The sequence below is a fragment of the Tupaia chinensis genome, unplaced genomic scaffold (assembly GCF_000334495.1).
Source record: "Tupaia chinensis unplaced genomic scaffold, TupChi_1.0 Scaffold000667_1, whole genome shotgun sequence".
NCBI lineage: Eukaryota > Metazoa > Chordata > Mammalia > Scandentia > Tupaiidae > Tupaia > Tupaia belangeri.
The window spans coordinates 140,363-157,340 of record NW_006160189.1 but is presented as its reverse complement, the minus strand read 5'-3'; the positions used below and the strand labels follow the sequence as shown (position 1 = coordinate 157,340).

Below are 16,978 nucleotides of genomic sequence, written 5' to 3'. Positions count from 1 at the left end.
CTACAATAGGAAACAGAGAAGGAAGACTGCAGTTAGGTGAAAATAATTATTTGTGTTTAGGGTTGAGTTCTGCAAACCAAAATGTTATTGGTACTTCTGCTCTGGAACTCAAATAAAAGGTGAAAATAAAGATGTGGATTAACCTGATGACTGGGACTTACTCTTCATGTTTCCCTCTTAAGTGCCCGATGCTTGCTTTGGCCTTATATCACATTTGTGTCATATAATGTTTTCTTTTTTCTTTTTTAATTTTTTGTACCTTGTCAAAGAAGTAAAAATCTGCTCTTCATGTAGTGTGCCATTATCACTATTTTTTTTAAGAGATTTTTGCTCTAGAGTACATGTACTCACTGGAGAGACAGAGAGAGACAGAAAGTGAGAAATCACGCCCCAGGGGGGATGGCCACACCACAATCTCTTCTCTTCCATTCTCCTCTCAGGATTTTGGGTATGCACACACATGTGCCTGGAGTGCGTTTCAAGCCACCAGGTCCAGGACTCAAACCACAATTGACTATGTGTGAGTCCAGCGATGTAACCATTATGCCATCTGTTGGTCCCCCATCATCACTATTAACACATAAAATATAAAATAGGCTTGCCTAAATAGCCAAAAGGTAAAAATGAGAATGAGCTTTTTGTTTCTTCATTTTTTATCATACTGTGTGTTTTGTTTTGTTTTTTGGCTGCCAATTATGAAGAATGAAATACAAACTTACCACACTCTGGACTCATTATGCCCACTGCAGCTCACTAAGATGTAAGGTGTGCTAGAGACTCACCTGAGCTCCATCTGACACATCTTTTCTGCAGTGAATTTGGGATTCTTGTGATACTGGTTATGAATGAGAGCTGGATACTGCATGCTGACTGCCTTTCACTCTGATGTTCTCTGCAGAAACTGCCTCTTTGGGAGCCAGGACCTGTGAAGATGATCTTACAGAGCAGCCATTGAGAGCAACCTCAGGTAATTATTTCTATTTCTTCTTGAAATCTCGCTTTGTCTTCAAGGAGGTATATTTGTTATTCTCATAATTTAAGTAATAAAGGTTCTCGGGAAACTGCTCAATTAGATCTAATCAGATCCCTTATACAAATATGTAACAAAACAAAATAATACCATAGCCAATATTTGAAAGCATATGAAAAGTGATGTTATTTTTAGAGCAGTTTTAGTTCACAGAAAAATTTAGAGTCAGGTACAGATTTCCCATATATCTCCCTGCCCCCACACATGCATGTCCTCTCTCATTATTACCATCCCTGCACCCCTGATCAGAACATTTGTCCCCATCGATGAACCTACACTGACAGATCATTGTCACACAAAGACAAGAATTTACATTAGGGTTCACTCTTGGTGTTGCACATTTTATGGGTTTGGACAACATCATGCAGAATAGTTTCACTGTCCTAAATTCTTTTGTGATCCACCTACTCACTGTTTTCCTTATATATCTGAAAAACTGACCCTTTACTGTCTCTACTGCCAGAATGCCATAGAGTTGAAATCTACCATACGTATTAGATTCTTTTCAGATTGACTTCTTTCACATAGTACTATGCATTTAAATTTTCTCGATACTTTTTTTGTGGCCTGATAGCTCTTTTCCTTTTTGTCTTGAATAGCATTTCATTGTCTTTATATATGAGAGTTTATTTATCCATTCACCTAGTGAAGGAAATTTTGGTTGCTGCCAAGTTTTGTAATTATGAATAGAGAGACTATAAATATGTGTGTACAAGATTTTGTGTGCACACAAATTTTTAGCTCCTTTGAATAAGTAGCAAGGAGCACAATTGTTTGTTTATATGGTATGGGTTTGTTTAGTTTTGTAAGAAACTGCCAAACTGTCTTCCTAAGTGGCATTTTGCATTTTCCATTCCTACCAGTAATGAATGAGAGTTCTTGTTGCTCCTCATCCTCATCAACATTTGGTGCTGTCAGTGTTCTAGATTTTGGCCCTTCTAATAGATGTGTAGAGGTGTATTATTGTTTTAGTTTGCCTTTCTCTGATGACATGTGTTGTGGAACATCTTCTTTGGTATTGTGTTTTAACGTCTTTGGCCCGTGTTTTAACTGGATTTCTTTTCTTTCTTTTTTTTTTCTATTTAGTTTTAAGAGTTCTTTTTTTGTCTGTGTATATATGCACACACATATAAATACATACACACACACACACACACACACACACACATATATATATATATATAAAGAGAGAGAGAGAGAGAGAGATTTTTGCTCAGGGTATGTGTGCTCACTAGAAAATAAAAGAAAACCAGAGACAGAAGGCAAGAAATCAGCCCCCAGAGGGAATGGCCATGTCACAATTCCTTCACTTCCACTTCCTCTAGGGATTTAAGTACCCATACATACACACCTGACATGTGTGTCAAGCTCCAGGTCCAGAACTCAAACCGTGGTCACCTATGTGGGAGTTTAGTGCCTTAACCATTATGCCACCTGCTGGTCTCCTTTAGTTATTTATTTTTTTAAAGATACTGAAATCTATATTTCTATCTCAGTCTCTTTGAGAAATTAGATGTACTTATTCACATGCTGTATGGATATTTTCATCTAGATGTTCTATTGAAAGCCCAATACAAATTTAACTCTCCTTTCTGAAAAATCATGTCTTCCCCTGTTTTCTCTACCCCAGTTGAATACATCATGCCATAGATCTAGATACCCAAATAACAAAACTAGAAATCATTATTTTGGCTCAAAATATTAGTGATTGCCTTCCATGTGCCAAGAACTACTGGGCTTGTTACAAATAAGAACGATGAGGTCCCTCATTTTAGGTAATATTTCTAAACAAATACATGTATTTTAAGATGACAATACGTGTGATAAAAGAAGTGAAAGAAGTGATGCAACAGAGGTCCTCCAGCTGTGGTCTCCTTACTAGCAGCATTGGCACAACCTGGTAACTTGAAGGAATGCAAATTCTGGGGCCCTTCTCTAGGATTATTGAATTGGGAGACATTGGGAGTGGGATCCAGCAATCGCAACTTAACAAGCCCTCTAGGTGCCAGTGTTTTTTTGCTAAAGTCTAAGGACCCCATTTATGTGACAGGAGATGAGCTACTTTGAAAGTGGTGGTCACTAAGTAAACGACAGGTGAGCTGAGTCCTGAATAATGAGTAGCCATTTATACAGAGAGTCCTGGAAATGTATTCCTGACAGAGATGGGAAGAAGTGGGTCATATTCCGGGAAGAGAAAGAAGGCTAACATGGAGGAAAATGAGTACATGAGGAAGAAAGCAGCATAAGGTGTAGTCGGAAAAGTAAGCAAGGGCCAAGTCGTGTCAACCACAGGAAAGAGTTGATACATTATTTAAGTGAAATAGTAAGCTATGACAAGGCTGAAGCAGGAACATGGCTTGATTTTGTTTAGATGCACAGAATAAATTATAAGAAAGCAAGAGCAAATCTTACTGCTTATGAGACTGTTTTAGGAATATAGATCAGAGATCAAGAGTACTAGAAGTGGAAATTTGAAGAAATAGGTGGATTCAGCACATATCAAATATTTTGGAATTAACAATGTTGGGACTGGCTGAAAGATAGTGTGCATATGAAAAAGAAAGAGAAGAATCAAGGATGACTTTGCTCATGGTGAATGCTGTCACTATTAACTGAAATGGTAAAGATGGGGAAAAAGAAGTAAGGTATGTTGGGAGGGTTTAAAACCACTGTCCTGGGCATATTATGTTTTATATGCCTTTTAGACATTCAAGTGAAGTTATAAAATATAAAGCCATGGGTCTGGATGAGATTATCTTGGGGGGTATAATGTAGAAAGAAAAGAGATCTTAGTACCAATGCTGGAGACACTCCAATATCTTGATGATTTTTAATGGGGGAGGCCCCAATAAAGGATCATAAGGAACTTCCAGAGAGGGAGGATGAAAACCATAATAGTCTGATGCAATAAAATCTAAGAGTAGTACATTTTTCCAAGAAGAGGGTAGTTATGTCTACCGAGCAAAGAAAGTTAAGCAGGATAGGGAGAAGTGACCGTTGGATTTTACAGCATGAAAGTCATTGGTGTATTTAAAAACAGCAATTTGTATTAACAGAAGCCAGACTGCAGAGTGCTGAATAATGAATGCTTCTTAGTATAGGGTAAAAACACAATAAATAAAAAGCCCAAATAAGACTAGCAAAAACAAACCAAACTAATACTCAATTTTTTTTTTTTTTTAATGACAAAGAGGGTGCCTATGAGAAAGAGAGAGAAAGAGAAAAAGAGAGAGAAGAGTGGGGGAGTATAAGTATTTTTGACATGGCTTCTCCTGGTTGTGATTCTCCTTTTCCAGCCTCCCAGTTAGCTAAGACCACAGCTGTGTGTCACTGCACCTGACCTGTTGAGACTGGGCCAGGAATAGAACCCAAGCCTCCCATACCGACTCAACCACTGCAACTGGGCTACACTTTCACATGTATTAAAGAGGGAAATTGAATAGAATCTGGACCTTCTTTTTCTTCCCCCAATTTTGCTCTTTCAATTCAAATCAATGTTCCAACTAACATGTTCACTGTCTATGACATTCCAGGCACAGTTCTAGGTGCTTTTGGCAAAGAGACAAATAATCATTATTTCAGAAAAAGATTTCCATATTAGGATGAGTAAGTAATACACAGAAAATTTCTACATGCAGAGTTAAGTTGTTAAGACATCAATGCACATGGAAAAGAAAAAAAAAATATACCAAGAAATACTAATCCTTGTTCAAGATCAAAGAACATTTTTTGGAGAAGAAAATAATTAATAGTACTACTAGTAATACAGCTATTGTTATTTTTTTTAATTTTCTTTAAATTTGCTATAAAGTGCCATGTGCTCACCAGATGTCTCACCAGAGAGAGAATGAAAGAGCAAAAGAGAGGGAAAATGAGAAAGCACCCCTCAGCATTGTTGCACTCAAACAGTGCAGTCAGCCATGTGAGATCCAGCCGCCTTATCTACCATGCCACTAACTGGCCCACTGGTATCAATGTCTAATACTTATTTTGTGGTAGGCTCTGTGCTGACTGATTTATCTCATAAAAAACCTATAAAGTAGATTTTATTAACTTTATTTTTACAAATGTTGAAAGTGATATTTCCCAAGCTGGGCTTAAAGGACAAGAGGGAGTTACACAGTGAAGAAAGTCATAGTATTAGGTCGTTTGAAAAGTCGTCATGCATTTTTGCATAGAAAACAGATAAATATATCATGACTATTCTGACAATACAATAGATATGATAAGGACATATCATAGTATTTATAAACATTACAAATAGTTGACTATTTCTTGAAAGGTGATTACAAAATGTGCCCTGAGGGTGATCCCACGACTTGGTGGTTAAGGGAACTAGAGTCCACAGGACCAACCAAATAGTTTGAGTCTTGGCCCCCTTGGTTTGAAAAACACGTGTGTGCATATGTGCCCAATATTCCAAAAGGAGGGAGAGACAGAGGAAGAGGGATTGTGGTATGATCACACTCTACCGGGGGTGCTTTCCTCCTTCCCTTCTCTCTTTATCTCTCTACCTCTCTGGAAAGCACATGTGCCCTGTGGCAATTCTTGGACAAAATACAAAATGTGACCTGGACCAGGTATCAGCATCACTTGACAACTTGTTAGATGCAGATTCCTAGGTTTCACTCTAGACCAGCTAAATTATGCTAAATTAGAAATCCTAAAGATGGGGTCCTGCAATCCTCTTTTTCTTTCTTTTTCTTTCTTTTCTTTTTAATTGCTAGAGGATGTGTGCACTCACCAGAAAGAGACTGACACACACACACACACACACACACACACAAACACACATACATGGAGGGGGAGAGAGAAAGAAAGAAAGCACTCCAGCCCCACAATGAGACATGGTCATGCAACAATTACTTATCCTCCATTTGCCCATCTTATTGGGAGTTGCGGCATGCGGACATACTGGATATGTGTTTTAAGCCATGGCATTGGGATTTGAAACTTGCTCACCACATGGGATCTGGCTCCCTGGACCACTTGGCTACATACAGGTCAGCCTTCAGTCTGTGTTTTAACAAGTCTTCCAGGTGACTTTGATGTCCCAAGGTGTGAGCAGAATGTTTGCAAGTATTAAGAGCTAGATAAAAAGTGGAGAAAGATGAGCCTGGAGTAGAAGATAAGGACCAGGTACCTGGAATATACCCTTGCCATGTACAGAAGAATGAGCTTGTCTATGTAAGTGATGCGAGTCACTGAAAGGTTTTAAGTGAGGAAGTCAGATTTAAGTAGCTCATATGGACAGTGGGTTTTGGTGGCGACAGACTGGATTAGGAGACCTTGGAGGAGACCAGGGAAAGAATTCTCACCTGTCAGGTGTCTTGAGAGAGATGCTCAACATATAAAATTAAAGATACTTAAATTGCTATCCTCTGCTTCCTCTTCATATGATTACGACATGGGTTTAAAAAGTGTGCAGTAATTTCTTAGAAGACTCATAAGAGAGAGCTCCTAAATGAGGTTGACTATTAAAACAATGAGAACAAGAACAGTTGGCTGGTACTTAGAGGGATTTCACTGAAGCAGACTTGTTTTGAAATGACGTATTTTAATTTTTGTAGGAAAATAAGTGGTAGTTTTAGTAACTTATTCAATAGTCATTTGGGGCATGTTAAAAATAATAGGGGAAGTTAACTGTGTCATGCTTCTGTAATATAAAAACTACAGCATTTTATCTTCTATTATTTTGAGATATTTAAAAATGAAGATGTATTATCATTTATCTGAAAATTGGGAAGTTCTAATGGACCTTAACGCACATTTTAAACATAAGTACATACATGTCACAAAATTAAACATACAAATAGATATTGTATTTTCCACATTTCGTGAGGTGAAGGGATAGTTAAAAGTACATATTTTGTGAATGCAACAGTATTGTGGAGTGCTATAATACTGTCATTAGTATTACAGGAAGCATATTAGTTGATGGGAATGAAAGCAACTTTTAAGCAATGTTTATTTTGCCATTTTCTATAGCATATTTCCCTCAGCTCTCAGATGTCTCCTTAATACACTTAATGTGATATATATATACTCACACTATTTATACATAAGTGTACACATGTGTATATATATGTGTGTGTGTGCATATAGACATATATACATCTCTACACACCTATGTATTTCTTATAAAGTATGGCATTTTTCAATTGAGGATACATGGTACTTGAAAGTGAGAATATAGCCACTCCTTCATCTAGCCCGCATATTCTAACCTACAGGTTTAGGAAAAAAAATTGGCTTTTCCATATTAATGCTCTGACTTTAAAGTTTATTTATATAATGAACATCAAATTTATTTCTAAAACTCTCTTTGAGAATGAAAGTGGCCTTTTATTCTGACTTATATGAAACTTTATGGTGTGTATAGGTTACCTTTTGATTATTATTTTTTTACATGATTAAAAATTTGTAAAGTTCTATGGCTCCAAGGAGCCTACCTGTAATAAACAGCTTTCGCCTTCTAAACCACAAAACAGGTCTGAATTGCTTGAGCATTAGAGCTAATTGCCTGCCTACTTCAAAGGAACAACCCGCAAAGAGAAGGAAAAAAGTCACAGAGGCAAAGCATTGCAGGCAAATCCACCTCTAAAGGTTATGAGTTGCGGCTTGGAGGAGCCGGGGAAAGTTATGGCCTCAGAACTGCTGTTTGCGATTAAGTTGATGGGAAGAGTCTATCCCACAATCTTTCCCTGCTGCCGACACAGAGGCTTTGTTCACATTCAGATTTCTCAAACTGTTGCCAGGGTCAGGCTGAGGTCAGACACCACAGTGATGTATAGAAGAACATGTCTGGGAATTTCTCTCACACTTAAAACACATACCAGAAAATGAGGAAGAGGACCCTACAAAATCTGTCTGATGAGACCCAGATTATACTGCAGCTTTTCTTTTAGTGCCTTCATAATTTTCTTTTTCTTCTCCTGACACACCATGTTTTATTAATGTGAGTTGCGATAGCCCTTACAATTTTATGTCCCCTCAAGATAAGGACACTCAGTAGCACTCTGACACTTCATTTTCCAGCCCTGGGGGAAAGGTCCAGTAAATCTACTCAAAGAAGTCTTACATCCCTTCTTCAGGATGAGTTGAAAAGTAATTGCCACGGGCTGTCGTAGGTCGCAGGCCTGACACCAGATCTCACATCATGTGTATGGACTTGGCAGGGACATAGCCCCATCCAGTCATGATCTCAGCAGTCCAACCTCCCAGACCCAGCTCGGCCACCATACCCACTAGCCTGGCCTCATGCTGGGAGGAGAGAACTTGTATTTGACCAGTAATTAGCACTGACCAGAGAAAGCAAGCTAGAGCCTGAAGAAATGTTGATTCTTTTCAAGTCAAATGAGCGCATGCACTTGCCTAAAAGGGGAGCTTCTCCTGGACCTGAGAAGACGGACTTCTTCGACAAGGGCCTCTTCTCCACTCTTGTGCAGAGGCAAAGTGCAAAAATGGGATACATGGATTGGTATAGTGCCTTTGAGACTCACAGTTGAGACACTCTTATGCTGAATGTATTAAATGTCCTTGTATTTTCTTTAGCTTTAGAGTTTCCCATTGAGCCCAGGAGTGTCCCTCTCTGCTGTTTTCCTGCTCACCCAGTTGCAGAGCATGACTGTGGCTGGCAAGTGAGGCTCTAAACAGATTTTTTTTTTTTTTTTTTGTGCTCAGCTGCTACATATGACAGTGGATATTTCATTCTGCTGTCAGAATGTTATTAATAAAACATGGGGTGTGGAGAGGGCCACGATTTCCCCTTTCAATCACTGTAGCATTTGCAATGAAAATTTTATTCAGTGTGTAATTTTCAGTTAATGCTTGACACTTAAAATGTCCATAGCAGCGTTTTGTATGGTTATTGAAGGGTTAATTGTATCATGTTCTCTGCATAAAAGCTCTGCTTATCAAAAGCAAATAGAAGAGTGTATGCAAATGTGTGTCGGTGACCTTTTGCCTTTCCAGGGTTAATTTATATGGTCATTAAAGATTTTATGAAATTGAGCAGCCTGGTGCTTCAAATCCCATTTTACCTTCTTCTGCTAATTTATGTAATTCCTACCTGAACAGGGGAATATGATTTTTATTTTTCGTGCTGCAATGAAAACAGCATGCCATGCTGTGGGGAGTTGCAAGCCTGGTTATCTGGCATTACTCAGATTGCTAAAAATTCATTAAAATGTGACATCAGCGCAGTGAGAGACAAATGATCGCAGGATGAAAGAGAACAGTGGGCCTTTCACGGATTAGTGCTACACAGCCCCAGCATAGAGGCTAACTGCGTAAACAGATTAATCCACCAGCAGTGGCATAGCTAAGATTTACAGAATAATTAAAGAGGGTTGAGTTACTAGGAGGATTTCCATGTAATCTAGCTGGTGTGAACCCGTGAATGAGGTGTGGGGTGATGCAGTTGTCATAGAAGAACTATACCTTGTTCTGTCCTATGCCCTGCCGAGCTCCCCCTGTAGAAAAGAAAAACTCCAATGTCGCTGAAATGCCGAGTTCTCACTCTAGTGAAATTCCAAAGAATTCCTCTCAGGAGTAACACCTGTCTTATGGTTAACCTGTTGTGAGCACATTATTTCACTAAGAATGTTTTCTAAGAATCTGGTTTGCTCTGACACCTACCCAAGCCCATGGCAGAAGGTGCTGCTTCTGAAACTACAGAATTGTCTTACACCCGATTTTCAAGTCTTTTCAGCTTAAACTGAACTCAAATGATTTCATTTAAAAAAAAAAATTAATATAGACTTGGTATCAATGGATACAAAAGAAATGCTTTGGGTGAAAATTTGCACTGGTAGAGTCAGCATGATCTAATATGAACTTTTGCGTAAATTGATGTCTCTTTTGTGTAGGAGTATCTGCAGACGATTCATAGATGATAGTTTTTACATGGTCACCTAATTTATTTTAGTGTGCCTTTGAGGGGGGGTGTTTCAGTTCTACTGACTGGTCTGCCTTTCTTCCCAGATGAACAAAGTGAGGAGGCGGAAGGAGCTATTAAGCCTACAGCAGTGGCTGAGGAGGATGAGAAAGACACAAGTGAGAGAGACAATAGTGAAGGCAAAAACTCTAATAAAGACTCTGGTAAGATGCTAGAATCTTTCACCTTTCATTTCCATACACTCATTCCCTGCAATCAACCCTTCCTTTACCCCCCTCCCCACCCCTCTGCAATGCTTATTAAAAGCTTTTATTCATTCTAAACTGTCTGAACATTCCCACTGCTATTCACTGCATGTGCATTTTGCATGTGATTTCTATCAGTAGCCTCCCATTGACCTATTTTTAATCATAACCATCTGACAGAATAGATGTGGATAAGTTGAAGAATATTACAGGACGACCAGTGAGATTATTTTTTAATCAAATCAGTTTGTGTGCTTGTAATTTTTTAAGCGCCTTTCATTAATCTTAGCTATACTTGTGATTCCTCTGATGGCATATTAATTTTTCATAAGCACAGGATTAGATATCACTTGAATTTTGTCATTCAATCACATGTACCACTCCCCAAACCATGTAACCCTAAAAATAAATGCTATTTTTCCTTGCCTATCTCTTTTTTTTTTTTTTTTTTTTACAATTTACACTCAGGATTTTCCCTTTTTTAAGGGCATCTTTTTGTCTGAACATTCCCACTGCTATTCACTGCATGTGCATTTTGCATGTGATTTCTATCAGTAGCCTCCCATTGACCTATTTTTAATCATAACCATCTGACAGAATAGATGTGGATAAGTTGAAGAATATTACAGGACGACCAGTGAGATTATTTTTTAATCAAATCAGTTTGTGTGCTTGTAATTTTTTAAGCGCCTTTCATTAATCTTAGCTATACTTGTGATTCCTCTGATGGCATATTAATTTTTCATAAGCACAGGATTAGATATCACTTGAATTTTGTCATTCAATCACATGTACCACTCCCCAAACCATGTAACCCTAAAAATAAATGCTATTTTTCCTTGCCTATCTCTTTTTTTTTTTTTTTTTTTACAACTTACACTCAGGAATTTGCCCTTTTTAAGGGCATCTATTTGAGGCATTTCAAACAAAATCCAGTGAAAAAGTTTACAGATGATTCAGCCTAAGAAAGAGGAAATATCATTGAAAAGGGATTAGGTGCTGGGTAATTTTGATCTTCTAGAATAGACAAATCCCAGTAATGAAAGCTACTGTCTTTGAAAACAAACCTTCGTGTCATGACATTTACTTGTGCACAAACAAACCCTAGGCCAGCATCTGGTGTGGATACCTAAGGCTTTTTCTGTGTTTGATTTGGCAAATATATGACTTCATCCATGCTTTGTATGTATGAGATGGAAATCTATGGTCGCAATGAATATTACATTGGCTACTTTTGCTGCACGCTATACCTAGTTTTATTATGTTGGACTCATTGAAGCAGAAGAAGTGCTGAAACGGGTTCAAGCCTATTAGTTTCAGGTAGTCATCTATCTTTTCCTTGAATTCCAGTGACAGCCGCATATAAAGAAGCTTGTATTCACTATGAAGATATTGGGTTGTGCAAAAAATATCATTTTTTACATGCAAGTTTATTTAAACCTAAATTATCCTATATTTGTAATTCAATCTTTGCACGTCTAGGTGTTGCGTTCCTTGCAAAAATGATTTTGAAGGGTTACCCTTCTTGACCGCCTCCCACACTGTCCAATGACAAATTTCTTTCAGGAGTCCAGTGAGAAAAGCATTTGTTTCTGGAATGTGGTTTTAATTCCATTTAAACCACATGTATCTAAGGTTGGTATTGTATGTAAAGCAATGGTAAAAGATGCCATAGCTATATGTATGTGGACTGGCTCCTGAGGTTACTGGCAAGGATTTTGAAGTACCTACTGATCACTTGATATCAAGTAGAGCACCATCTAGACCTCATTTGAAAAGGATTGACTTTAGCAAGGTGGTCAGTTTATTCAGTCTCTATGATGGATCTTATCAAGACTAGCTGCTCAACTGGTTCAGAGAGGGCAGGATTCTGTCTGTATTGGGGCCGTATTTCACATGGTAGTACCAAAATACGTTGCAGAATATATACCTCCCTGTCTTCAGAAGAGTATATAAAACACACAAATACCACATTAGTGTTCCTTGAGTTCTCATGTAATACCTGGGCATATGACATCATGCTAAGTTTTGAATATCTAATCTCTAGTACCTTATAAAAAATGGATCCCAGGGTTTCCTTGAAAATACATCTCATCTTACCATTGAGGAAAGAGTCTTGCTTGGAGCATATCACAGATGCAGGGGTTCTATCGACACAAGTAGCTCTTAGCGCTCTACGTAAGTAATGGGCTCAGTCACTTCTCAACAGCTGGATGATTGTCCTTCCTTGACTGCCTAATTGTACCATCCAGACAGGACTTGGGTATCTGAGAAGATGCAGACCATTATTAAATGGTTATTATTTAAATCAATTTTATTGTCATAGAAATGCCTTCCTAGATATTTCCATTGGGATTAAAATGGTCTCTAAGCATGAACCAACTAAAAGCAATTGCAAATATTTAGCTTTGAAACTTCCCAGCCTTTAAGACAGTTCTTGTTATTGACAACTAATATGACTTTAAATGAAGTTTTCTACTTTCTAGATTGACACTCATAAGGCTAAAAAAATTATTACATGGAATTTTTTCCTTGTAGATATTTCTAATGATTGAATAACCACATATATGCATGCACACTTATTTTTTCCCTTATGTCAGTTATAAATGTCAAAAAATACTAGCAAGCTTATACATTAATAGCTATCTTAATATGTTAGATGGGAAAACTGTTTGACCCCACTTTAACATACAATTTTTTAGACAGGAAGGAATTAACACATGTTAGGAGGACTATGTTTGTATAAGCTGTTGTGCTGTGTTGCTGACATTAATCTGTGAGACTAGAGCTTTCAAAATGAGATTTGGCAATATGCAAGTTATATTTGTTGAATATTCATTCATAATAGAAAAGCCTCCTAATGCCTCATTTATATTGTCATTTAAATCTAGTGCCACTTTAGATTAATTATAATCCAAATTATAGCTCTGTGCAGTACAAGAATTAATATGGAGTTTATCCAGATTAATACATTTGCATTGAAAATGTAATATGTCTCTGCCATGGCTAAGGGGACCACTTTTTAATAAGGGAGTAAACATGAGGAAAGATGGAAATTAACCTTCATTATTGCAATTAAAATTATCCTTTCATTCTAGTCTCATTAAAAAGAATACTGTACTGGTAATTATAATTTAGAATTATTTGGAGTAGAATAGCATCCTCTGTTATAGCCAAGTTTTACAGAATTCAAACTTTATCAAATACATTGACTTATAAATAATAATTCTGTATTTGGGGTTACTGTTATTTCAGGATCACTTTGAGTACATGGGTGTTATTAGATTTTCCTCACTTGTTATGAGTATAAACCATGTACAACCTTCTGTATTTTAAGGATTGAAAATTAGTAAGTAGGCAGCATCTGAACTGAAGGGAATTATGTCATTTTTGTATTAGCATTCTCATGTCAGTTAAATAATCCCATAACTGACAGATAATCATTGGCTCATCTATTTGGCAGTGCTTGTTTGTAATTAAAGTTCATTTTTTAGTTAAAATGCATTGAAATGAGATTGTATTTTGAGAATATTGTGGTGTCCTTAATAATACAGAATTAATTATGATCCCATTTCAAAAAGTTCTTGAGGTTTAGGAAGGTAAACAAGGTTTATTTCTAATAAAGTTACAGGCATAAACTATGAATAATCACAAAACTTATCAAAACCTTCCTAAAATTAATTGGCCTTTTATTTAATAGTAGACCTTTCCAGGGTAATACAATGCAACAAACAGAAACCAGAGTTGATTTCCTGTAATTTATCAGGAATCTCAAACCTAAAACAGAATCTCTTTGCGTATAAAAAGCAAATATGCATAAAATGTTACTTCCATCATTTTTACTAGTAATCCTGACAACCTGCTTCATATTCAAGAGTCTATTTCTGTCACATGTTACTATACCTCAGTGTTCTCAGCTTTTTCTTATTATCAATGGCATGCATTTCTGGAGTGCCCAGCTAAAGTCAGGGAGTCTAGTCTTTATTTACAACCTCCTTTTCAGTTAAAATATCAATATAATGGGTTTTATGAAGCTCCTAGCCTATATGAAAATCATGATTTAATTAACTAAGTTAATTAGCCAGAAAAACATTGTAGCTGACGCATATATTTGGCTGAACACTACAGCCAACAGCTATTGCAATGGCCATGGGATAGTGACCCTAATACTTAACTCTTATTGATGCAACACATACCATCACTAAATTCAAAATTATTTATATTTTCATTGAATATTAATAGGCATAAAATCTATTCTTAATATATTTATAATAATGATACCAAGTGTGTACACAATGTATAGGGTTAGTACAATGTTTCAAGCCTTGAAATAAATACCTTTTTTATCCTTTATATTATTACTATTAGAATAAAACATGCATTATATATGCTTATGGAAATAAGTCCATAGTCATACATTTAATAGGTTTAGAAGTTTCTCGAAGGTTTATTCTCTTTCTCATGCTTGAAAGGGCCTGCAAGCAAAAAGAATCATGCAAATGCTTTTTAAACTTGTGTGTGACAGTCTTTGATAGCATAGGGAATTGGATCAATGATGAGGTACTTCAAAAAGTTTGTGGAAAAATGAAATGAAAGTATGAATTTATTTTAGTACAAATCCATTAGAAATACAGGCACACGTTTTTCCTAATAAGCATTTGCTGTAACCTTTTCAGAATCCTCTCATATTATTGGTTCTTCTCCAGTTCCACCATCTGCACAAAGGAATAATACAGGACTATGGCATAGAATTATTCTCTTGAGGAAACATTCTTACTATTAAAGGGGAACTCTTAAAGAAAAAAGTTCCCAAGAGAAAACAACCGATAGACATTTACTGATTTAAATGGCTACCATTTTATATAATTTGGAATTAAGTTTTAAGCAGTAAATGTTGTTTGCAAATACTCATTATCATATTGTTTCCTGCAATGTTTGTTTTTAACCCTTGTGAAACAATAGCATCAAGTATATGTTGCTTTGAGAAAGAAAAATTTCTTTACTATGCCAGAATTAATTAGAAGAGAAACACTTCCATTAAAAAAAAAATCTTTAGATATGGAATACTTGGATACGCGTAAATCAGTGTAAATTTTCAGTCTGTTTCTAATTTAAGTACATTCAACTACAAATGTAAACTATTTTTTAAATATCCAGAAAGAATCTAAATTTCTCCAAGGCACCTGCATATAAAGGACAAATGTACTAATTCAAATAAAATTTAGTTTTCATAAATCTGAGAATTATTATCAGTATAATCTGTTGAAAACTTAGTGCTAATTTTTTTGTCTACCACAAACCCCAATGGGATAAAATTATTGTCATTGTGTCATGTTAACCCTATTTTAATTATGATGTCCTTAGAATGACTCTTACTTTTAAATTTCTTTCTGGATTAGAAATTTCTGAAATTGTTTATGTGGTAAAATGCACGTCTATCTAACCAATGTAGAAATAGAATATATAGTTTTGTGTTCCCTTTTTTTACTTTATTTTCATTACATCCTTGACCTTAGTTTAAAATTAAAACTGGGTTATTTTGCAATGAGGTGCAATTTGTTCATTTATATGAACCGTGTGTGGATTGAAAAAGAATCAAGATAAATCTTCATGCACAGCATACAATCAGATTACGCCGGGACTATATATTTACGCAGAGTCTGATAGCAATCAATGGTTTAGCTTCATTGCATTTCAAGATGTATTTGCACCCAGTTGTCCAGTGATAGTGTCCTCACCCTGGAAATAATTTAGTTGCAAATTGACTGGAAGATGGTGAAAATTGAAAGTTAAAATTAGAAATACTCATAATAAACAGCAGAAAAAAGGTCAGATGATGCCGTGCTATGATGAGATTGGAATGGCTGGTAAATGAGGTTTTGTGTTTGTCGTGAGATGCATGTGACATGCGTACCCAATGTCGCTGTAATATCCAGCCTCGCAGAGGAGATTATCGGGCAAATGGATGCTGGAAAGAATTTTCTGTTAGATTGAGAAATTAGAATCGCACTCTTTTTCTTTGATGTCTGTGAAGCTCCTAAACATTTCATTGCGCGTCGAGGCAAAAATTTGAAATCGTGCTTAACACTTTAAGATTTGGATTAACCTCATAAACAATTGGATTGTAGCAAATTTCTAAAAATGTGTATGATAATGTTATGTGGATAGCCCCTTGTACATCAAAGAGTACATCACTAATGGGAGGGCAGATGTGTGATGTAGAGTTAATTTTTAAATCTTTTCAATATTTAAATCCATTTATGACAAAATATGACCGTTTTAGTGTTTAAATAATGACTCGTCAGCTCTTCTCAACATTTTGAAATCTTTTTAGCACCTAAGAATTGTAGAAAAGAGATAGGTAACATTGGTAAAAATAATGATTTTCTAAGTTAGCATTTGTGAACGGGAGTAGATTTGCTTTAATGTGATAAAGGCATTCTGAGACACCAGAGAGCACATGTTATTGATGAATCTTTCAAGGCCACCGAGGGTTATCTAAACACAAGACAGGAGGAGTACATTTTAAAATATATTTATAAAGTCCACTTAGTCGCTGGACAAAAAGACGTGTGCTTTTTGCCTTTTGAGATTAGCATCACTTAACAGTGCTTGTCTGGTTTGTTTTGTGTATGTAGAGTACCAATTCTTTGAAAAACATAAATTTTCTGATTTTGACATTGTAAGTGTTTTTAAACTGAGTCGTTCTATTTTTTTCTGGGAATTAGGGATAATCACACCAGAGAAGGAGCTAAAAGTCAGTGTGGCGGGGGGAACCCCGCCACACCTGCTGGCTAAAGAAGA

General features: G+C 36.5%; 1 protein-coding gene across 1 annotated transcript in view; it reads left to right on the top strand.

Moving 5' to 3' along the window:
- Positions 1 to 16,978, top strand: part of ZFHX4 (zinc finger homeobox 4) — a 230,495-nt gene that overhangs the window by 190,616 nt on the left and 22,901 nt on the right. Inside the window, exons 5-7 of the mRNA XM_014592159.2 lie at positions 899 to 967; positions 10,016 to 10,132; positions 16,903 to 16,950. Coding sequence (XP_014447645.1) covers positions 899 to 967; positions 10,016 to 10,132; positions 16,903 to 16,950 — 234 coding nt within the window. The remainder of the gene's footprint in view (positions 1 to 898; positions 968 to 10,015; positions 10,133 to 16,902; positions 16,951 to 16,978) is intronic.